Here is a 23,761-nt window from a genome sequence, read left to right as displayed (position 1 = left end):
GACAGATATTATAAATATATATATATATATATATATATATATATATATATATATATATCATATATATATATATATATATATAATCCTGGCTACGTCCCTTGTTCGCAATAGGATTTTGTGTCAGATTTGTGGGTAGCCCTTGAACATACCTAATAGAGGTCTTCGTCGAATGCGGGAAGCTATAAACTTAAAAAAAAATAAAATAGAATAAAAAAGGCCTGAAGATAACGTTCTTTTTAAATACTAGTATTGATTGTTGTCCAAAACATGAGTTTTTTTTGTGTACCATTATTATCCATTTTTAGAGAATATCATATCTTAGTGACTTGTATTGTCAGTGACCAAGTTCTTAGATTTGGAAATATAACAGTAGACAATGGGCTAAAGTAGCAGCAGAGTGTAATGTATAAGAAGGGTTTCTGGAATCACCTCTTACTCATATATGATTTAATTAAAACCCTGTAATAGCTCTCTCTCTCTCTCTCTCTCTCTCTCTCTCTCTCTCTCTCTCTCTCTCAGCGTACCAGTTGAAAGAGCGTTCTTTTAGTGGGTTGGAAACCAATTGAGATGATCTACTGCAATGGTCCCAAAGTGTCAGGTTAACCTACAAAGGAAGTAAGACCGTTTCAAGAAATAAAATTGCCTGATGACTAACGAAGATTTTCGGTAACATGTTATTCACGCAACTACTATGGGTTTCAGAGACAGTGCAAGCACGTTTTTTTTTTTTTGGCAAGAACTCTGTAACGAACATGGTATCAGAACGAGATTTGCTATAGTGTATTACACCCGTGCCGTAATTTGTCCTTGTTTCAAGAGGCAAAAATTCAATTAGCCAGAAATGGATACGACCACAACAGTAAAAAGCTCCGCCTACCCTCTTTCCCCCCACCTCCACCGCCACCAACCCCCGTCCTCCTTCCTTCCCTCAGAGAGAGAGAGAGAGAGAGAGAGAGAGAGAGAGAGAGAGATGAGCGGTTTCAATGTATAAATAGTCCAGTACTGGCAGCTACAACCGACCTGGATCGTTAGATATATACAACAATGTATATTATTATTAGATAGCTAGATAGATAAATAGAAAAAATCATACAAAATAAGTTTTACTGAAGCAACCTTTCAGAGAGAGAGAGAAGGAAGGGCGAGGTAAGGAAGAAGGACGGGGTTGGCGGTGGGAGAGGATAGCGGAGCTTTTTTATTTACTGTTGCGTTCGTATCCCATCTCTGGCTAATGAGTTTTTGCCTCTTGGTATAGGGACAAGTGTCTTTATTCTTTACAATTAGTGATTCATGATACCCTTATAAATTATAACACTGGGTGTAAAAATACACTATAACAAAATCTCGTTCTGATACAATTGTTCGTTACAGAGTTATTGCCAAAAAACGTTGCTTAGCACTGTACTCTGAAAAACCATAGTAGAAGTTGTTTTTCTTTTCAATTTTTATTTCATGTCCGTATGGCCTATTCCTTATAAAAATGAAATAATTATTTTTTAATAATAATAAGAAAAAATAGTTAATGAATGATTAAATTATTGTTGGATTCTTGCAATATGGACAAACGCCCCCCCTCTCTTTAAAGCCAGTTATTTTGTGATGTTTGTCACTTTTCAATCCTTTCCCGGTCTTGGGGCGGCTGGGGGAGCAGCCATTTCAAGACCCTCTCATAACTAGGATAATGGAAGGCAGCCCAACCCAAAACCGTAAAGATCTTTGTAATAAACTTGATATAAGCATCCCCCATAAACTCTCACCAACCAATCCAAGGGGAACTGTTTTCTCTACTTGATATCGATAATTTTTAAATTAAAGAAAACCTATTCCCCAAATTCTGTTCCATAATCTACCCCGCAAAATAGTTTTCAAAGAAAACTACGCCAAAAAACTTCGGCTTCTTTCTGGCGACGAACTTACCTCATTTCTTTCCCGCGGATTTCCCAGGTTCCAGGGAAAGTCGCCTCCTTCGCTACTTCTTTAACTGGCCGTTCTTTTCTTCACCGTGTTTGTAAACCGCTGTTACCAAGTCGCCCGACATAACCTAAAGTTTGATTTAATAAGTAACTGGTGCTCTTCACCCTCGGATCCAATGTATAATTTTTTTTGACCTGAGGAACAACATTTTCACTAAAAAATTTTCGATCTGTGAGGAACAACATATTTTCTTAACTAAAATCCAAAAGAAAAGTCAGTCATCATCCGAGGAAGGTAGCTGCGTTCAGTTCACGTGATGAAAGTAGAGAAACATCATCTCTCCAGGAAATCAGAATGACGCCAGTTAAAAATTACCAAAGAAATTATTTCTAATTTTTACAGAAATAAAAAATCCTGTTTATGAGGGCTTCACACACGATGTTTAGTAATGTTATTTTTAATTTGAAATAAATGCAGAAAAAAAGAAAATTACTGCCCTACATACCTGACTGGACCAACTTTCTTGATAGGACTATGTAAATATGAGAGGAGAGAGAGACGAGAGAGAGACGGAGAAGGACTCGAAGAGATGGAGAGAGAGAGAGAGAGAGATATGTCCACCTAGTGAATTTTATGCCACGCCACATTAATACACGGCATATATAAATATATATATATTATAATATAATAATATATATATATAATATTAAATAAATATAGAATACATATAATATACAATATAAAATTATATACAACATATATATACGTATGTATGTATCTATGGTATATGGGGGGTAAGATAATGTGTTTGCACCCATGACATCATGTTGTGTATGTCACGCACTCGACATGTAGGGCCTAGATTATGGGAAAATTAGTTAGGATTACATCGGTCAAACAAAAGATCGTCAAACAACAGTGCTTTGCTTTCCCCACAGGACCCTCTGGCTTTCCCTAATCACCCTACTTCTATGTTTATCGGTCTTCTTGAAGGGTTCACCCACTGACTAATGATATTATGAGGCAGTTGGAACTTGTCATGTATAAAACTGAAGAAATGATTCATTGCATAACATGTATGACAGTAAACGTTATATTTAACAAATTACACGGAAATTCATGTAATTAACGTCTATTATTAAAATTATGAGGTTAAAACAAGTTTATATAAATAGTTATTTTGTCAAAGGAAACTGATCTGTGGAGAGTATGCAAATAACAGTGTCAATCCTATTGGTAAAGTCCTTCATGTCCATCTCTTCAACACGTAGTAGAGAAATGTCATAATGGTAATACAGGCGGAAACCATTTTCTGACCACATTCAGGAACACCACACACACACATATAGCTAGCCTTTGCTAAGTTTTTGCCCATATAATCTGAAAATATTGGGGAATAGTTTGACAATTTGTTCGTTCCAGACATCGAATAACCGTGATGAAAATTGAGGATTTTCATAAAAACGAAGTAAGTTATTATGGGACAAGGGAAGCAACAACATCTTCATCCGGATATTCCTGTTTCCTTGACGAATAGGAGTGGGTCCATCCAGCGACCGAGAGGCATACTCTTCACTTTTTTATGTTATTTCATTTTTACCACTCGAATTATTTTAAGTTTCATTGCCGACTAGAGGGAATGGATTGTTTTCATTCTATTTTAGTAATTTATAAAACGATATTAGTGGAAAATAGGTATACAAAACATAAAAACGTCACACAAAACGTCTGGAGGAAATAATACATGCTATATTTTACTTATTGGACTCGTAAACAAAATGAATAACTGAAAAAATGTGTTTCTACTCTGATGCGTTCATTCAACTCTCCATTTCCGCCCAGTCTCTGCTCTATGCCTAGGAACTGTAGGCCTAAACGATACCTACACCACACACCCAAAATATTCACTCTCCAACTTACATACGTAAGAGAACAACCAAAAAAAAAAACAAAAAAACACCACCCACACAACACACCACACATAGAATATATATTATAGATAATACTATAGAATATAGATATATAGAAGATATAGATAGCAGAAGAGGATAAAACGATATATAATAAAGAGTATAGATGAGATATATAGAGAGATATTATGATTAGTATTATGATAGATATGATAGATATATATATATTAAGGTATGGATCATAGCTTAATCGAGATATATTTCAATAATATATGATAGATATAATATATAATAATAAATATATATAGATTTTATATAGATATTAAATATATATATTATATATATTATAAATATATACACATAATAATATATAATTAATCTATCATATTACATCTATATATTATTTATAGATAATGTATATATACATAATATGAAATAGAATAGATATATATATATATATAATAAGATAAATATATTATATATAAAGAAATATATAGAGTATATATATATTATACATACTTATTAATTATTATAGAATTATATAGCTATAGAATAAATATATATTTTGTAGGAAGCCTACTAAAAAAAAAAAAAAAAAAAAAAAAAAAAAAAAAAAAAAAAAAAAAATATTTCAAGTGGGCTTCCCTCACAACATAATATCAAGTACACGCGGATACAGTTTTAAATCTTTGCTATGTATATATAGATATATATATATAGATATATATACTGAATATATATATATACGTAATATATATTATCCTTATAATTATAAATATCATATATATAGATATATATGTAATATATAATATATAAATTTATATAAAATATAGAACGAGATATAATATATAAGATATATATATAATACTATATAACATATATATATATATATATATAAAGAAATAACGCAATGGTTAATAATCTCGTTTGCGAACCAAAGCAAAATGAAGAAACAACAAATAAATAGTTTCCACGGAGAGTCTGGAGGACTCAAGAACTAAGAGGAAATGACGTTTAGTTTACAAAGGAAGAAGGAGGGCTTTCACGCGCTTGCCAGGACTTGCTACAAAATCTCTACCTAGCAGAAAACTTCATATTTTCTTTTTTGCAGCCAATAATCCTAGGCAGATTTACGCACCAAGAACAACAACACTCATGCTTAAATTCACACACACACACACCACCACACACACACACAACACACACACACAAACCAACATATATAGATATAGTATAAATAGATATATATATATAATATTATTATATTATCTATAACATACATGTCGTGGAATGTGCGCGCACGCCACGGAGTGGTAAGAGGAAGAAGGTTAGGTTACAGAAGAACTTCTAACGTGATTGAATAAGATTTGTAACTCAATCCCTAATTTCTATGAGAAGATTGCAAAAAGGCAAAATTCAAAAGAGCGACTTACAGATGGATAAATGTAACCTATTAAAATACATGTAATTGTATACGTTTATTATACTTGATTAATTGCGTTTTACATGCAAGAAGCTGGGAAGATGAGTTTACTTTTCTGCAGAGGTCAGCGAAGTGGTCGAAAGCACCTCTTCAGAAGTCGGGCATCCAAATCCCAGATGCGGGATTATAAAGGTTCTTTTTGCAAAAACAAGGAGTTCGCCCATTCCTAAATTCAGCGTCAACTATTCCAAGACTCCTGATGCAATCTTCCTCGTAGTCTTGAGCCTCCTGGCAGGACCTACTTCGCCGCATATCCCATAGTATTTTATATTTCACAACCCATGAAACTATTCGTTTGCATGCTTCTTCATATCCTTATGTTCAAAAACAAATTATCAACCATTCCGGTAATATTAATATAATATATCTATGGTAAATACTATGGTAATATATAATATATATATATATTAATATATTATAACATAATAATACATGTATATCATATAGTAAATATATATATAAATATATAATAATATATATATATATTCATAATATATATATATAAATATTAAATATAAATATTAATTATTATATTATATTATATATATATATATAATAATATAATATATATATACATAATATATATATATATATACAGATTATATATACTTATATATGTATATAATAATGATATAAATAATATATATATATATATATATATATGATTAATACATATATATAAATAATATATAATCTAATTATACTTATAGCATGCATAAAGGTACCAAGTCAGATTGATTTGCTGTTTTTACACAAAATGGTTTGTTTAAATTTTAAATTTAAATTTGATTGAAGGTGAGCGTGTGTGTGGCTGTGTGTGTGGTCCCAATGGTTCTACTTTGAGGTTAACGGCTGCAGATTCGTATTGGGTGGGGTATCAGCGGACCTGAGCAAAGGAAGTTACTTGGCTCTTTCGGATGACGCTGGGTTCCTCTTCCATGTCTTATTTAAGGCCGATGTTCTCGGCAGGGTTGGGGGCGTTGCTCTTGGTCCATGTTTGGCATACGTATTCCTTCTCCATGCTGGAGGGTAGTATATGGGACCGATTCTTGTTGGGACGTTCAAGGTCGGCTCCTTCTGAATAGCGATGCTCACCGCTTCCGTTGATTAAGAAGGCGACCAGAGCTTGTCCTATCTGATGGCACGACCGTGTATGCCTTCTTAGATGAGCCCTGTAGAGCTGGCCATCCTGTCGTGTGGTACACTTAAAACTAAACTGTAATGGTTGAATGATGGACCCCTGGATTTCTCTGAGCCAGCAGACGACTCCAAAGGGTCGCCAAAGGGTCTGTTGTAAGTGAGCCCGATGTAGTTTTGGGCTGCGAGACTTCACACCCATCTCTCCTTGGACAAAGGTAAATTTGTAAACTACATTCGTGCACATCTCCTTCCGGCCCCCCGGAGCGGTGCTGTTCTTCATTATTAAAGGCTGACTACAAGGTTGGGCGTATTACTTATTAATCCTGAGGCTTATTTTATTTGGGTAAGGGGATTTTGGGGTTAACGCCTACGTTTATTATCCGCCCGTAGTAGCAGTTTGCATGCAATCCTCCTTGTATGCAGGACCCATAATGTACACGATGGTAAATGTATATACATGGCATACATACATACATACATACATACATTACATACATTACATACATAACATTACATGGTACCACATATAGGCAAGCGCCGGAAGGAAATTGAAAATCTGATCGAGTAAGGTAAAATTTAAAAAAATATCATCATAGTCTGTTTTATGTCGCTTGTTATATGAAGAGGCTAGGGCCTATGTTAATGGCAAATAATGAAATTTGAGGGGGACGGATGGTTAATTTCAATTGATCTTTGGTGAGTATTACTCACCAAAGAAAAGCTCATGGGTACCGAGTTCCCGAAATAATAATACAAAGGAGTCACTCACCAAGAAAAAAACTGTATGGTAAAATGGGTTACTCAACTAAGAAAAAACCGGTAGGTAGTGAATTACTTTAAAGAAGTAAAATTGCTTGGTAAGGAGACTTAACTCTTGGGAGGAAAGGCTTAGGTAGTGAGGTTACTCAGAAGGAAAACACTAAGGTTATAAAGACACATGACCAAAGAAAAACCTGTACTGTATGCAGTGAGGATATTTACGAAAGAAAAACTGATGGATCCACAATGGAGTGGCAGTCACTGAAGACAAAAAGTTGTTAAAGTACTAAAATTACTCACAGAGTAAAGTGGGGCAATTTTGGGATAAGTTCGGTATAAAAACGAAACCGATGATTTAAATCTGAAAGCTCAAGTCCACAGAGCGGTGAATTGATGTGAGGTTAATGATATTATACTAACTGGTACCTTGGATTGTGGAGGGAAGGTGGGAAGATTTAAACAAAACTACTGTATTTGATGGCTTAATATGTAACTCCTAGAATAAGAAATCAACGTGTAGGTCTTGAAAACATATTCGTTTCATACATTCAAGCAGGAGAGAGAGGAGAGCAGAGAGAAGATGGAGAAGAGAGAGAGAGAGAATTAAAGTTGATTAGTAGATCACCATTGGAACTATAAACCATGGAATGGACATGCGCGAAATCGCCGTTGGGCAGGCTGCATGCCGCCATTGCAAAAGGGTGGAGAGAGAGAGAGAGCTAGCTTTGTATCACAATGCCCACCTCGCCTATATTGGAGTGTACTCTGTTTTTAATTTTCCATAACAATAATATTGTCCTATATGGAACATTTATGTTCGAAGTAAAATTAGTTAGAGTACACGGTTATTCAATCGAGTCATTTATGTCTTTATATCAATAATACATTTAAAACTAGATCTGAAATTATTAAGTATTTATTTAAGAATAAGACTGGGCAATTTGACAAGTGGATCTATAAAATTAAATTATTTATATCAACAAGTGTTTTTATTTTTGTAATAATAAACTGATAATAAGTAAGTAAAGAGATCAGACAAAGAAGATAACGCTACTGGAAACAAAAAAGCCCTGAAGAGAGATTTCAGCAATTTATAAAGCACCAACGAGGGACAAGGAACATGTTAAAATATGTTTCAGAAGATTTGCCTTCTATGTTTTGAAAATAGAAGTATCTCTCCGTGAGGAATTATAGAAAACCAACCCGAAAAACCGAAAAACGAGAGAGGGAGGGGAGGTATATGAACCTGGGTAACACCGATTCAAGAGATGGCTTCCAAGGTGTTGGTTGGGGGACGTTGTTGTCCAGGAAAATCAGAACACAAGCCAAGGAAAAGGCAACTGAACTGAGAGAATTTTTTCTCTCTTTTTCCTTTCTCTTTACAGCCTTGCGATGACAAACAATCCAGTGCCAGAGAGGCAAGAGGCAGGTGAACTTGGACAGGATAATTCTTCAGCTGCAACAGGAGGACCGAAGGGAAAAACAGCAGCTCGAAAAACAAGATTTTCTGAAGACAGAAGAAAATTCAGGCAGCTGATGGACAAGACAAAGGAATTTACGGAGAGGAACAAAAGGAAGAAACGATTGCCCTATGGTGACTGTGTTAAATTGGCAGAGGTAAAGTGCCAGGTTTGAGAGGCAAGAAGAGAAAACCCCTACGGACAGAAGGAGAAAGTACCTGCAACTATAGACCGGAAGAAGCGGCGCGGAATGGCGAGGGCTCATCCAAGGAAGGAAAAAAACGTAACGCAACCGAAAAAGCGCGAATCCAGGCAGGAAACGAGCGATGTGAGGTTCCAGCGCCATGCAGAATGGAAGTGGAAGACATGACAAAGGAAAAGGGTGGGAAACTCCAGTGTGAAGATCACGGCATGCGTAAACCCAGAGGAAACGAAAAAGCTGAAGGCCATTGCCTTTTTTGAGGAAGGAAATCGTCGCCAACTCTATTGCGCTGGAGGAAGGGAGGACTGGTGGTGTACAGGCCGAACTGAAGGACCAGCTAGAAGATGAGGTTCGACAGATGCGAGGAGCGAAGGAGTCAAAGAAATGGTTTGCAAGCTCAAAAAACCTTCAGGGGAATTACAGATGCCTGGGAGGAAGTGGGCAGGCATCAAGCTTCCATCACTTCAAGGAATGGCCCGAACACGATTAGTCTAAGCTGGACTCACGAAAGGACGGGATCAGATTTGAAAAATTAGAGAATGGTAATATTGATACGGAAAATGGTTGATTAATTTAAATAAATAAGTTTATTTAACAAATAAAAAATGGCAACTTTTCATTTACACAATTAAATTTTACAGTTCCAGATAATTGTATTTATTAATACAATAATAATACGAGTTTACCTCGAGCTTTAAAACGGACTTCTTTCATAAAATCCAACTTTTCACTATAGATTGTTTTAGTTTCATGACCCATAAATACGGATCTTTAGGATGTCATCCGCCAAATAGTGTTTATTTTTAGCTTTGAGAAAACGAAAGGTTACTTATCTCTTGAAAGTGTTTTAACTATACTGTATGGATAGTTGATGCTTTATTTGTATAAAAGTTTGCTTTGTTAATGTTGAAGGAAAAGAAACTCGTGAGGAGAGAAACAAAATAAAGTCAAAATGCTTTCTTTAAAGAAAGTGGTTTATTGATTCCTGAAAGAGGAAAGGAAAATGGAGGGATAATAGAAACGTGAGGAAAATGAGAGGATTGGTGGAGGGCCAAGAGAGGGAAGTATCGGATTCAGGGAAGATTGATGGAGTGCCCAGGAGAAGGGAGCAAAATGGATTCAGAGAAGAATAGTGGAGTGCCAAAAGAAGGCGCAAGAGGATTGAGCAAAGAAGCCACCCCAGGAGAATCAAAGGATTCAGTGGCATATTCTGAAGTTCTTTAAGGACTAAACCACCAGGGATTTCATGTTTGCTAAGGACGGGAGGGCCAGGCCCGCCGAGCCAGCCCGGTACGGGCAGGGGCCGGGGGCGGGCCCAGGAGGTCTGCCGAAGGCCCAGCCTGGTACGGGGTAGGCGGGGGGGACAAGAAGGTCTGGCCAGAAGAAGGCCCGGTGCCCAGACTAGGGCGGTGGGCCGGGAGGGCCAGGAAAGGTCTAGACCAAGCAGGCCTGGTACGCGGGAGGCGGGCGGGCCGGAAGGTCTGCCGAAGCAGGCCCGGTACTGCGGGCAGGCGGGCGGGCCGAAAGGTGCCAAGCAGGCTGGTACCGGGCAGGCGGGCGGGCGGAAGGTCTGCCGAAGCAGGCCGGTACTGGGGCAGGCGGCGGGCCGAAAGGTCGCCAAGCAGGCTGGTACTGCGGGGAGGCGGGCCGGAAGGTCTGCCGAAGCAGGCCCGATCGGGAGGCGGGGGGCGAAACCTGCCAAGCAGGCCGGTCGCGGGCAGGCCGCCGGGAAAAGGCCGAAAGCCAGGCTAGCGGGCAGGCGGGCGGGCCGAGGTCTGCCAGCCAGGCTGGACTGGGGCAGGGGGCGGCCGGAAGGTCTGCCGAAGCAGGCCTGGTACTGCGGGCAGGCGGGCGGGCCGAAAGGTCTGCCAAGCAGGCCTGGTACTGCGGGCAGGCAGGCGGGCGGCCAGAAGTCTGCCGACGCAGGCCCTGGTACTGCGGGGCAGCAGGCGGGTCCGGAAGGTCTGCCGAAGCAGGCCCGGATACTGGCTTGGGCAGGACGGGCGGGCCGAAAGGTCTGCCCAAGCAGGCCTGGTAACTGGCGGGCAGGCTGGGCGGGCCAGAACGTCTGCCGAAGCCGCCCCGGTTACTTGCGGGCAGGCGGGCGGGGCCGAAAGGTCTGCAAGCGGCCCTGGTAACTTGCGGCAGGCGGGCGGCCGGAAGTCTCGGGAAGCAAGGCCGGCGGTACTGCGGGCAGGCGGGCGGGCCGAAAGGTCTGCCAAGCAGGCCTGGTACTGCGGGCAGGCAGGCCCGCAGTACCAGGCCTCTGTTCCGTTTGTTATTCTCCTGTCTCTGTATATTTTTGGCCTTTGTCTACTTTTATCAGTCCTTCTTCCAATGCACTCTTGAGCCACTTCTTCACTGGTTTTCAGATATTGCCCCAGTGCTCTGTTCTCGATGTTGACGCAGTCCTCTGTGCTTAGTAGTCTTTTCCCTCCTTCCTTTCGGGTTATGTATAGTCTGTCCGTATTATAATTATTATTATTACTAGCAAACTTAAAATACGGGTGCAGAAGTGAAAAAATTATATGTACTATTTGTTCAGCAATATCAAAATAAGGGCGATTACACGAATACTCTCTCTCTCTCTCTCTCTCTCAATGTAATTCAAGGGACGATCACTGAATGCAGAGAAATTCTTATTCATTATTGTTTCCCCTCTTTTAATGATATTCTCTCTCTCTCTCTCTCTCTCTCTCTCTCTCTCTCTCTCTCTCTCTCTCTCTTTAAGTAAGTGAAGGGACGATCAATGAACGTAAATTAGTTCGTATTCATTATCGTTTACCTTCTTTTAATGATTCTCTCTCTCTCTCTCTCTCTCTCTCTCTCTCAATGTAAGTCAAGTAACGAAGACGGTGATGGGATTATCGGATTACTTAGCTCTCAAATCACAAATTATCTCCTCTCTCTTTCTCTCTCTCATTTTTCGATAGCAAGATAAAATTATAAAATTGTAGTGCAATAATGTTGTTAAATGGCTCGCTCTCTCTCTCTCTCTCTCTCTCTCTCTCTCTCTCTCTCTCTCTTGTCGGTGACTTTCATTTAACGGAACAGCGATCTTGATTGGTTCGTTTCTTTGTCAATTACTTTGCACGGTGATACGAATAATAAAGTATCTTTCTTTTCATTATGTTACTGCAAAGAGGCAACTTGTATGTCAGTGCCTAATGGCTACTGATAAATGCTCTTATGATCCTATGTCTTCCAAAAACGAGTAGAAAGTAGGAACTTGTCAGTTTCCTTTTTATTATGTCCATTGGCAGGATCGAAATTCCGAAGCAAACAACGGGATTTACCGGGTACTACTTTTCAACGTTATTTTGTGCACTGGCAGTCCCGATGGATTTAAGTTATTCAAAAAATCTTGCGGATATTGATGATAATTATCATCTTCTATTATGACCGAGCTGAAATATTCGCGACTTTCTCTGGGGAAGTTGTACAAAAATTATGTATGAAAAATCGTAAAGTAACTAAGTCTACGGGAATAACCAGCCTCGTTTCACGGCCAGAAACTGCTCCATTTCAGGGAATCCCTTCTCACCCCCACCCCCTACAAAGGAGGGGGGTAGGTTGGATAAAACCCCATTACAAACCATCTTAGGGGTCCCCACCATAACCCTGCCAAGTTTCATGCCCATCTGACCAGTCGTTTGGCCGTGATTGAATGACAGACAGACAGACAGACAGACATTACGCCCATTATAGTATGATTATTATTATTATTCGTTTTATATATTTTTTTATTATTTTCATTTTCAATATTATTTATTCATTTTATTATTTTTTAATTTGTTTTTATTTATTTTGATTCATTTATTTATTTTATTTATTAATTTATTTTTATCTATTTATTTATTATTATTTCATTTTATTTATTTATTTATTTATTTTCTTATATATTTTCATTTATTTATTTATTTATTTTTACTTATTTTTGATATTATCTGCTTATTTTTATATATTTGTTTATTTATTTTGATTCATTTATTTTATTTTATTTATTAATTTTATTTTACTATTTATTTATTATTATTTCATTATTTATTTATTTATTTTCTTATATACATTTATTTATTATATTTACTTAGTTATATTATCTGCTTATTTTTTATAATATTTGTTTATTTATTATTTTAACTAATTTATTTTTATTTATTTATTTATTTTTATTTATTTATTTTTATTTTTCATTTTTATTTATTTTTTTCATTTTTTATTTTTATTTATATGTTCATTTTGTTTTATGTATTTTTTTTTTTTTTTTTCTTTCATTTATTTCTATTATTTATTTTATTTTTATATATTTATTCATTTTTTATTTTTATTTATTTTTTTTTATTATTATTTTTTATTTATTCTATTTATTTATTTATTTATTTATTTGTATTTAAATAATTTATTTTTATTTATTTATTATTTTTATTTTTATTTATTTTTATTTTTTCAGTTTTAATTTATTTTTTTCATTTTTTATTTTTATTTATATGTTCATTTGTTTATGTATTTCTTCATTTATTTCTATATTTATTTATTTTTATCTATTATTTATTTATTAATTTATTTATTTATTTTTATTAATTTATTTATTTATTTTATTTATTTCTTATTTATTTATATTTTTTATGTTATTTATTTTTATTTAATTTATTTATTTATTTTTATTTAATTTATTTATTTTATGTTTATTTTTGTTTTTATTTTATTTATTTACTTTTTATTTATTTATTTTATTTATTTCATTTTAATTTTTATTAGTTTTTTTATATTTATTTTATATTTATGTATTTATTTTTATTATTTATTTTCTTTTATTAATTTATTTTTGTGTTATTTTATTTTATTTATTTATTTATGTTTTTTATTATTTTATTAATTTCATTTTATTTATTTTCCATTTTTAATTTTCATTTATTTATTTTCCATTTATTTTTTATTTATTCATAATTTATTGAATTATTAATTTAATTTATTTTTTATTCTTTATTTTTTATTTTTCATTTATTTTTTTTACTTATATGTATTATTTTTTTAGTTATTTATTTATTTTATTTGTATCTATTTTATTTTTATTTATTTATTTTCTTTTTATTTATTTATTTATTTATTTTTTATTTATTTATTTTTTATTATTATTTACTTTTATTTATTTTTATCTATTTCTATTTATTTATTTATTTTTTTTTTATTTTTTTTATTTCTATTTAATCATTCATTTATTTATTCATTTTATTTATTTATATATTTTTGTATGTTTTATTTAGTTTATTTATTTGTATTTAGTATTGAGTATTCATAAGTTATTCATATTTGTTTAGAGCGGTTAGGTCGGGTGACTCTCGACCAGAGAGTAGGCAAGAACATCTTAACGTGGTTGAGGCTTTCCTTTGTGACGAATTGGTGTCTGTCAACCTGAGCTCCGTAAGGAATCTCATCCTCTCGAATGATGGATATCTGCGCACCAGTGTCATCGAAAGCTCGGACCTGGTGGGCAGGATAGCGACCTCTGGGAGGTGCTACAAATATAGGGCTCTGCGCTGGAGGGTCTACTAGAGCTGAAGGATGGATTCGTCGATGTCATTGCAATGGCATTAACCGCAGCTGCTTTCTTGGGGCATTTCGACCAGGAAGCGGTGTGCCCATGCACTTTACACTAGTCACAGAAACTCTTGCAGAAGTCGTTCTTTGGTCCATCTCCTGTAGTACTTATGTCATGGGAATCATGGCTACTACGAAGAGTAGTGGGGACAGTGAGTCGCCCTGGAAGATCCCTCTCCTGATATTAACCTCTGCTAGTCTTATTCCAGAGCTTGTAAGTATTGTATTCCAGTTGCGCATTGTATTTTTGAGGAAGCTGATGGTGTTTTCCTCTGCCCCATATATTTTCAGGCATTCCATTAGCCATGTGTGTGGTATCATGTCAAGGGATTTTTGTAGTCTATCCATGCCATGCTTAGGTTGGTTTTCCTTCTCTTACTATTCTTCATTACCATTTTCTCTAGCAGGAGCTGGTCTTTTGTGGCCCTACACTTCCTTCTGCAGTCTTTCTGTTGGCGGGGGATGGTGTTTGCATCCTCTAGGTAGTTGTGCCGCCTGTCACTGATGATACCTGTTTGAAATTTCCACATTATTAATTATTATTATTATTATTCGTTTTATATTTATTTTTATTATTATTAATTATATTATTATTTTTTATTCAAATTACTTTCTTTTTTATTTCATCAGGGGGGCGGCTGCTGAATTGCTGTTCGTGGGTGGAACCTCATCCTTATCGGTGATGGTGGAGGTCCCCTCGAAGGGCGTGATTCGCATACGGTAAATTATTAAAACACTTTCCAGGTGCAAATGTACATCCAGATAACCTTTTATTTATCTAAAACTTACACAAAGCGTAATTATTTAAAGCCCGGAACGCAGTGTTACCATGCGCAAACACCACAGGCGGGTGGACAGATGGAAAAAAACCTATAGTATGAGTTTCTTCCATTAGCTCTGAACGACTGAACCCTTCCACTGACTTATGGGGGTTTCCAAAGTTTCTTTGACATTCCTTCAGTTTTTTATTGCATTTTTTTTTTCATCCCGCATATTTTCTCTACCTACTGGGACGACCTTCTTTCAGACTGAATTATGAGTTATGGGCTTTATAGTCTGTTGTTTGGGCAGAGTCCATTATGTCCACACCAGACCTCCTAATCCCATTCACACCTTACCGCCTCATATTAGGACCCTTGCTGGAATAACCCAGCGTACTTTTAACCAACCAACCAAGGAAATAATTATGAAAAGATGGAATCCAATTTTTATTAAGGAATAAGTGATTAGGAAAAACTCAAAATTCTTTCACAAGCGAACACCAGTTGTACAGAACTATGGTACAAAAGAAGGTATATAACAGAAAAGAGAATAGATGGACGAATTTTTAAAATAAGGAAGAGGAAAGATGAAAGAAAGAGAGAACTTGTCGATGGAATTTTGAGTATAGTGGTGTCGACCACATAGATAGGGGAGACATAGGGGAGACAGGAGAGACCTGGGGAGGGGGGTGGGGGTTCGGTTGGGAAGGGTATAGGGATCGCGTGGGAGAAACAGGACATCCAGACACCGGCAGGAAGAAGAAGAATAATTAAGCTGACTGCGCATTCTTGATGTGTAACGGATCAATGCTTCCTGTTTAAGTCAAAAGACATCTTAAACCTTTCTTATGCAAAGCAAGGAAAATCGAGAAAGTGGAGGAGAACAAGAATAAGTCGATTTTTTTTCTTTTTGCTTCCAAGGTCTGGAGGCGACCACGGACAGAATTGCAGTCGGCGAAATTGTAATATTCATAAGATTACTTTGGGGCATTTTCGTCCGAGAATTAGCTTCTTGTAATCCTGTGGAATTTTGCTAAGAACGGCGGTTCCTTTGCTCTTGGAAATGAAAACCTACTCGTAAAGTTTTATAGATAAATATCTTAAAGAACAGAGTATTAAATCTAGATAATAAACAAATCATAATTAAATGGCTCTCACTGAATACCTAACACTCGCTAGGCACTCACTATACACTAAATGTCCACTAAAGACTTTTAAACACTAAACTCACTAAATACTCATTATAACCCAAACACTCAGTAAGCATTCACTGAACACTCACTTAAACCTAAACATTGATTAAACACTAAACAATCTCTAAGCATTCAGTAAGCACTCTCTATACAGCAAACATTCAATATGTACTCACCATACACTAAACAACCACTAAATATTCACTAAGCACTCACTCTATACACCCATTAAACACTATAAAGTGAATGAACATCCACCCATTTAACACTCAATAAGCACATATTAAACATTCACTAAACACTAACATTTATGAGACATTCACTAAACACTCACTGAATACTTACTAAACATTCACCACACACAAACATTCACAAAACTTTAACTGAACCAAAACACTCACTAAACATTCACTAAACCCTATACATTCACTGAATGGATATGGACTAAACATTCGCTAAACACTAACATCGACAAAACATTCACTAAATCCAAGAGACTCACTAAACATTCCCTGAATACTTACACACTAAACATTCACTAAACACTAACATGCACTAAACCTTCACTAAATTCTAACACTCACTGAATACTTACAAACTATATATTCACTAAACACTAACATTCACAAGATATTCACTAAACATTCACCAAAACCCTAAAGACTCACAAAATATTAACTGAATACTTACCCAACAAACATTCATAAACTTTAACTAAACCCTAAACACTCAGTAAACATTCACCGAATACTTACACATTATAGAGTCACTAAAGCCTAAACTGAACATTCACTAAACACTTACTCAGAAACATTCACTAAACACTCTCACTAAACCCTATCAATTCGCTAAATGCTTACTCATTCAACATTAACGGCCAAAATAAATGAATAAATAAATAAATAAATAAATAAAAATCGCACTCATTTTTCATTTCTCTTGTTTTCTTTACGTTTATGCTAGGTGATTTTTTGGGGGTCTAGTTTGCTCTTATATTTATTCATAATCTTCTTGAGAGAATGGAAATGTTCGGAATAACTTTGTGTGTGCAGAGATTGTTTAAAAAATAGAGATCCTCTGTGTCCTTCCTCAGCCACGTGTATTATGTTTGACGAGTTTTACGCCAGACGAAAAAAAATCGACTATAATAACAACGATATTCATTCCTAAAACTGATAATACAAAAATGTATCCATGATATCGTTAGATTGAAAGTCAGTTGAGACCAAAAGAAGGTAGTCCTGCTTCTATAAAACAAACCGAGTAGGCTCTATAGCGCAATTATTATGATCTGTACTCTGACTATAGCGTATATATTTACTCTGACTATATTTACTCTGTCTATAGCTTATATATTACATATGTATCACTATCTATCTAATAGTTGCGTATTATTCTATTCAACAAACGTTATGTACATAAACATTTTACAGCAATAACTCTAATAATGATAAGAACTTACATACTGCTTTACAGTGCCAGTCTTCCAGCCACTGCTACATCAACGCTCATCTCGTAAACAAAAATAAAGAGAGTACTGTAATTGAAGTCAGTAGCTTGCCTGGCAAAATAATATGACCGAACCATTATAGGCCCATAGATGACTGTTATTTACATGAAACAAATAAATACTATTTGTATGAAATAAATACAAAGGATATAGAAAGGAAAAAAATTATTTATTAACATATCACGATAATGTATAATACGGTTCAATAGAAGCCCACTATACGTAATATATACAGTAATTATCAGGGCTTGCCCTTCCTCCTCCAACCTGTTAGGGTGTCTGTCAGGGGGAAACCACCCGCTAAAATGTCTGTCGTTACTATTACAGCATTCTAGGATGTGCAAGGCTATTGTAGCGCAAATTTTACTTGGTATCTCCAGTGTTGGATGCAGATCCTGTCTCCCCCTCCCCACTCGTTGTGGGGTGTCTGTCAGGGGGTAACCACCCACTAAAATTTCTGTCATTACCACTTCACTACTCTAGGATGTGCAGTGCTATTGTAGTGTCAATTTTACTTGGTATCTCCTAAGTTGGATCTGGATTCAATTAACCCCCGCCCCCCCTTTTCAGTCAGGGGGGACCCATCCACCAGTATGTCTGTCACTGGTCATTCTATAATCAGGAGAGTCAACGGATATATTACACATTAGTTTCATCTGGTATCTCATAACTAGATCTAGACCCAACATCTAACAAGCAATTAGTGGTGCTTGTTAAGTAAGTCACCCGTATATTTTCGGCAGACGGTCAGTTTCACAGTTCACAAGTCTTCTCCTAAATACCATCTGAGATTGCAGTCGGTATCTCGTTCGTTGCATCCCAATGGTACGGGCTGCAGGACTATAATCTGCGACATGAAATCGTTGTTTCACGTAACAAGATGCCTGGCGGAATAATTCTTAGAGCAGGAGAACTAAAGAGTTCCTTGAATAATATTATCAAGTAATGTCAAAAGGTGCAATAGCATGGACGTACTTGTGTTCTTCACTATCCACTTTGAAGACATTCCATTCGCCCCATCTTCTGTTTCTGTCGATGTCTTCTGTCTCCACCCTCAAGGTCACAGGATCATCGCCAGAAGTAAGGATATGAAGGAAGTCGTTCCCTTAAGAAAGCAAAATCAAGGCAGTGCTTTATATTAGTTGGTTTTTGAAGGGTTAGGACATAAATAAATAGTTCTAAATAAATACATTTATAGGTGTAGACGGCTGCCATACTGATATGTGGATAAAAAAGTTAAACAAACACACAGTTGTACAATAAACCAATATGCAAGCAAACCACTACTTTTTCAGTATTTATCGAGTGATAATATTTTGATTATTTGCTCATCCCTAACGATGATTAAAAGACTATTGTGACCATTATTAGTCTTATTCCAGTAGCCATTGACCTAAATGAATACATACATACAATGACATTCTTTATCACAAATATAAAGTTACCAATGTCGTGAATATCCAGATCACTTTACCTCGGGAGTAACACAGCCAAAGGGGAATTACTACAAGTGGTGTGCGCTTTGTTACCATAGGGATTCAAACTCCAGGTCTAGTTGAGAAACGACAGTAAACAAAATCCTGGATTCGATGGGCATACGTAGTGCAGCAGAGTTGGTATCAATTTACACCCTCTTGATAGCTTAGTAGTACAAAACACCACTGTACGGCATCGTTTCCCAACCAACCAGGAATTCAAATGCCTTCATGGCAAAGAGCTTGTAAGGACAACGCTTTTTCCTATTTTTTGTTGTATCCAATCATCAAGTCACGTTGTTCCTTTTACCATTTTATAGAGCGCTCCTCGGCCTTTCCGCCGATGTATAACACGTGTTATACATCGCCCCCCCCCCCCCCCCCCCTTTGTCTGCTTTCCCATGCTCTCTGGGAAGCAAGTATATTTTAAAGTCCATAGTGTAGGGAGACATCAAGGAAAGACTACCAGCCCTCAATATCCAGGTACTGTAAGAGGAGTTCCATTTCAGCCATGGAATGTTTTTATTTTTGTCTGTATTTCATCTCCTTTTACAAGGCGACTTGTGTAATTTCTCCCCATCTGGGCTCAATTATGTAATTGCTCCCCTGTGATACTAGTAACATACCCCTAGTGAATTCAAGCCACGAAATAGTTCTCTCTGTGTAAATTTCCCAGTCATTTCATTCCCCCACATGAGTGGCCTTTTTGATTGAAAGAAAGTAGTGTGTAACGTTCGCCCTCGTGTGCCCCCCACCTTATGCCTGTGTCCTCTATTTGCAGACAAACGCTGTGCCTAATTGTGGTAGGAGTTGGAAATCCTTGAAACAAGCTTGCATTTTTGATCCTCCTGGACCTCTGTAAATTCATGTAAATACAGTGCTTCTAAAACTAGAGTCCAGCCTTTATGTAACTTCCTCTCTTATCAGTAATTTAGTTTTTTTCTCTCTTTGTTCTGATCCCTAGTCCTCCAGTCAAGGCCAAATTTTTCAGTGTTAATTATATTTCCTAGGAGTGATCGAGGTGGATTCAGAATAATATACATATATATATATTGTGATGAAGTGCTGTCAAGGTAATTGCTTTATAGCAAAGGAAGATAAAGGAAAGGAAAACGCATCTTCGAGAAGTTCTGCCGCACAGAGGTTTTCGCACCTGTTCTCATGATGGTTCTAGAATCGGCAGGAGTGTTGGGGAACTTGACAGGCGCCGACGTGACATGAGAAACGCTGCGACTTCTGATGCAATACTTCGTCGAGAAACTTCTAAATCGTTCCGGTAATCCTCGGGAGTCTGTGACGCTCGCCATAGGAGATGAGGAGCAGAGATCATCAGTTAGTCACAGAGTAAGAGATCATTAGTAAGAGTCACAGATCAGATCAGTGAGAGATCAGCAGCAGAGATCATCAGAATGAGATAAGAGAAGGACGAAAGATCAGAGAGAAAAAGGCGCTCGTGAGTTTGATCGGATTCTGGCCAAGTCGTCTTCAGGTATGGACGACCGAGATATTTTGACGGTGAACAAGACTTCAGAGAAGAAACGTTCTGCTAGAGGTTTTGGGGAGTTCCTGTCCTTCGAACATCAAGAATAGACATTATTTTCTGCAATGCGGAGTCAAGAAGACGTCTGCAATCGCAGTTTTCCTTTTGTGTAACCATCGCTTCGGGTCGCAAAACTGGCCAGAGAGTATTTGAATTACCTCACTGTTCCCCCAGTTCATGCATTGTAAGATTTTGCCTTTTTATGTAAATAGGAGATACCATTCTGCATTTATCTTTGTTAGTAAGCTTGTAAATAAACCTTTGTTGTGTTAGTGTTTCTTTCTATATTCGTATCCCCAGTTTCAGCTGTTGGTGTTGAATTTTTTTTTTTTTATTTCATATCGAACCTGAAGCGGACCTCTCTCAGAGGCCGTAACAAGTGCCAAGTATCTGGTTACTACACTTACCAATCATAAAATAATTACCTCACAACAGCCAGACACCTGAACCTTCATCACAGGTAAAATACGGCTGAATACTCTAAAGGGAACAGTGATCCCTTAAACAACTTATCAGTATTGCAGAAAATCAGACTAAGTTCATTAAAACACGTGTGAGGTAACTGTATAAGTAATTAAATTAATTAAAAGGTATCACTCCATCAACAACTTTTAAAAGTCTAAGTATTTCCGTGGTTTTAAAAGTCGAAGTACTTCCCGGGTTCTGACTCACTTCAATTGAATTGAAGGAAAACAGCTCAATTGCCACTATATTTCTACCTAAACAAGAAAAAAAAAAAAAAAAACTTATAAAAATTCCAAATACAAAAAAAAAAAAAAATGATCAAAACTTCAAAACTCGAAGATCAGATGAAAGGGAAGAGTGGAATTCATTACTCACATAAATGTTCACGAAGTTTGTTTCAGAGGAAAACACTGAATAATGAAATAATGAATCGTTCATGGCTCTGTTTCTCTCCAACAACTGGCAAAGTTTATTGTTTTCCCTGTAAGCTTGTTAATTCAGGATCTGAAAAAGGGCAAATGTGCCACTGATGGATTTTGTGACTGGAAGTATGGAAATGATAGGATAGCTGATCACGAGAAATCAAAGTGCCATCTAGAATCCATCATTACTGAAGCCAAACTATGGAAAGAACATGGCTGAATAGATCAAGAATTTCCAAATCAGTAGCTCAATTGCAAGAATACCGGTGCAAACTTCTTACACGTATTGTAAGTACAATTAAATTTATCGCGGAGTGAGGACTAGCATTCAGAGGCACAGATGGACTGATTGGTTCTCCGTCAAGTGGGAATTTTCTTGGTATACTGGAACCCCTATCAGGGTATGATCCATTTCTTGCAACTCACATCAAACTGCATGCAAATAAAGGACGAGGTCACACAAATTATCTCTCCTCTACAATTTGTGAAGAAGTAATTGGAATATGGGCGAACATGTACTGCAAGAAATAATATCAAGAATCAAGAAGTCAAAATATTATTCTATTTCTCTTGACTCAACCCCAGATGAGGGTCACATTGATCAACTAACTTTAGTCATACGCTATAAATATATGAAAGACACATTACCCACCAGTAAAGGTTCCTGACATTCATGGACAATCGAAACAAGAGAAAACCAGGAAATATCAATTAGATTCTAAAAGGTCAAGGAAAAGTGTATCCACAATCCATGTGTTTCATTTTGACCAAGTGCGTTAAAATTGTAAAATATTGTATATTTTCTCTAATAAAAGATAAAAAAAAGTGCGCTTGGGAAACAATAATCTCACAAGAATAATTCCGTCCGCAGAGCAATTAAGGCTTAGGGGGAGAAGCCGCGGTCAGCGTCCTAAGTTTTTCGAAAGGATTATCACGTGGTCAATATACCAGTTGGGTCTACCCCCCCCCCCCCCGACCGCCTTTTTAGGGATAAGAATTACACTGAGAGTAAATGACCTTTGGGATTGAGCTTCCATTAAGAAAGGACATCCAAAGGAAGAGAAAATGGCCTCACGGTCTGACTGTGGGTATAAAACCTCGATGGCCGACGAGATTCTTATGTACGGGCTGCTCTGTGAGCAAGAGCCCGTGCTGACACAAGGTCAGCTTAATCATAAACAACAACAGAGATTCTTATGCAGTCTGACCTCTGCTCGCTTGGTGTCACCATATACGGTCTCCCGTCTCCTACAGGATTACTCTCAGAGTTTGGCTTAGGAAGTATGGAGTTCGTACAACAAGGTAAATTTCGGGTTTTTTCTTTCGTTTTTAAGACTCTAGTACCATAGCGAGAAATATTACAGTGCATGGTGGTCTTAGCAAATTCATTGCAATCTAATCATTTTTAGTTTACTAGATATAGACCTCTTTGTTTCTAAGGGTTACTGATACCTTCACTGAAACAAAGTGCTCCGTATTATTATTGCAAACAATCTTAGACGGAGTAACAATTTCATAGGCCTAACATAGTCACGAGATATGTTTCATTTGCCTATTTTTTATCAGTTTTCCCTTCATCACCTAATAGTTGGTGTTGTTATTTTCCAGCAGCAGCAGTTGGTGGTGAGTGATGGTGGTGAAGAACATTGTCCTGACCTGCCTACCAAAAGTTCCCGCGCAAACCGTCGACGGCGTCTCCGACTGGAGGGAGGACGTGAGACGAAGGGCGAAGAGGCCGAGGCAGACTTTGGCCGAAGAGGAAACCGAGAGACTTCGGCAGAAAAGAGGGAGACTCGAGCATCTTGGGGCTGACAAGGGACAAGGAGCCTTCAGCCTTGTGGACTTCCTGGCTGCTCTGCCGCCGCCTCCGTCGCCAACCTTCTCCCCGCCGAAGGAGGAGGAGGAACAGGAGGAAGAAACGGCACCTGC

The 23,761-nt window shown here is 36.9% G+C and overlaps 1 protein-coding gene across 1 annotated transcript; it reads right to left on the bottom strand.

Moving 5' to 3' along the window:
• Positions 1 to 10,302: 10,302 nt before the first annotated feature.
• On the bottom strand, positions 10,303 to 20,712 carry LOC135221367 (uncharacterized). Its single transcript, XM_064259167.1, has 3 exons — positions 20,559 to 20,712; positions 14,281 to 14,423; positions 10,303 to 11,160 (listed from the first exon to the last, which is right to left on the bottom strand). Exons 1-3 carry the CDS (start codon positions 20,710 to 20,712, stop codon positions 10,303 to 10,305), a joined length of 1,155 nt encoding a protein of 384 aa, XP_064115237.1.
• Positions 20,713 to 23,761: the final 3,049 nt, after the last annotated feature.

Source organism: Macrobrachium nipponense, chromosome 2, assembly GCF_015104395.2.
Source record: "Macrobrachium nipponense isolate FS-2020 chromosome 2, ASM1510439v2, whole genome shotgun sequence".
In the NCBI taxonomy this organism is placed as follows: Eukaryota; Metazoa; Arthropoda; class Malacostraca; order Decapoda; family Palaemonidae; genus Macrobrachium; species Macrobrachium nipponense.
This window is presented reverse-complemented; position numbering and strand designations above follow the sequence as displayed.

Excerpts from the sequence above, each read along its gene's own strand:
- LOC135221367 (XM_064259167.1), bottom strand. The coding sequence starts at position 20,712 with ATGGCGAGCGTCACAGACTCCCGAGGATTACCGGAACGATTTAGAAGT. Across the intron at positions 14,424-20,558 it reads TAGAACCATCATGAGAACAG|CTCTAGTAGACCCTCCAGCG; the intron begins GTGCGAAAACCT and ends TCCATCCTTCAG. Across the intron at positions 11,161-14,280 it reads AGATTCCTTACGGAGCTCAG|AGACAGGAGAATAACAAACG; the intron begins GTTGACAGACAC and ends AAAAATATACAG.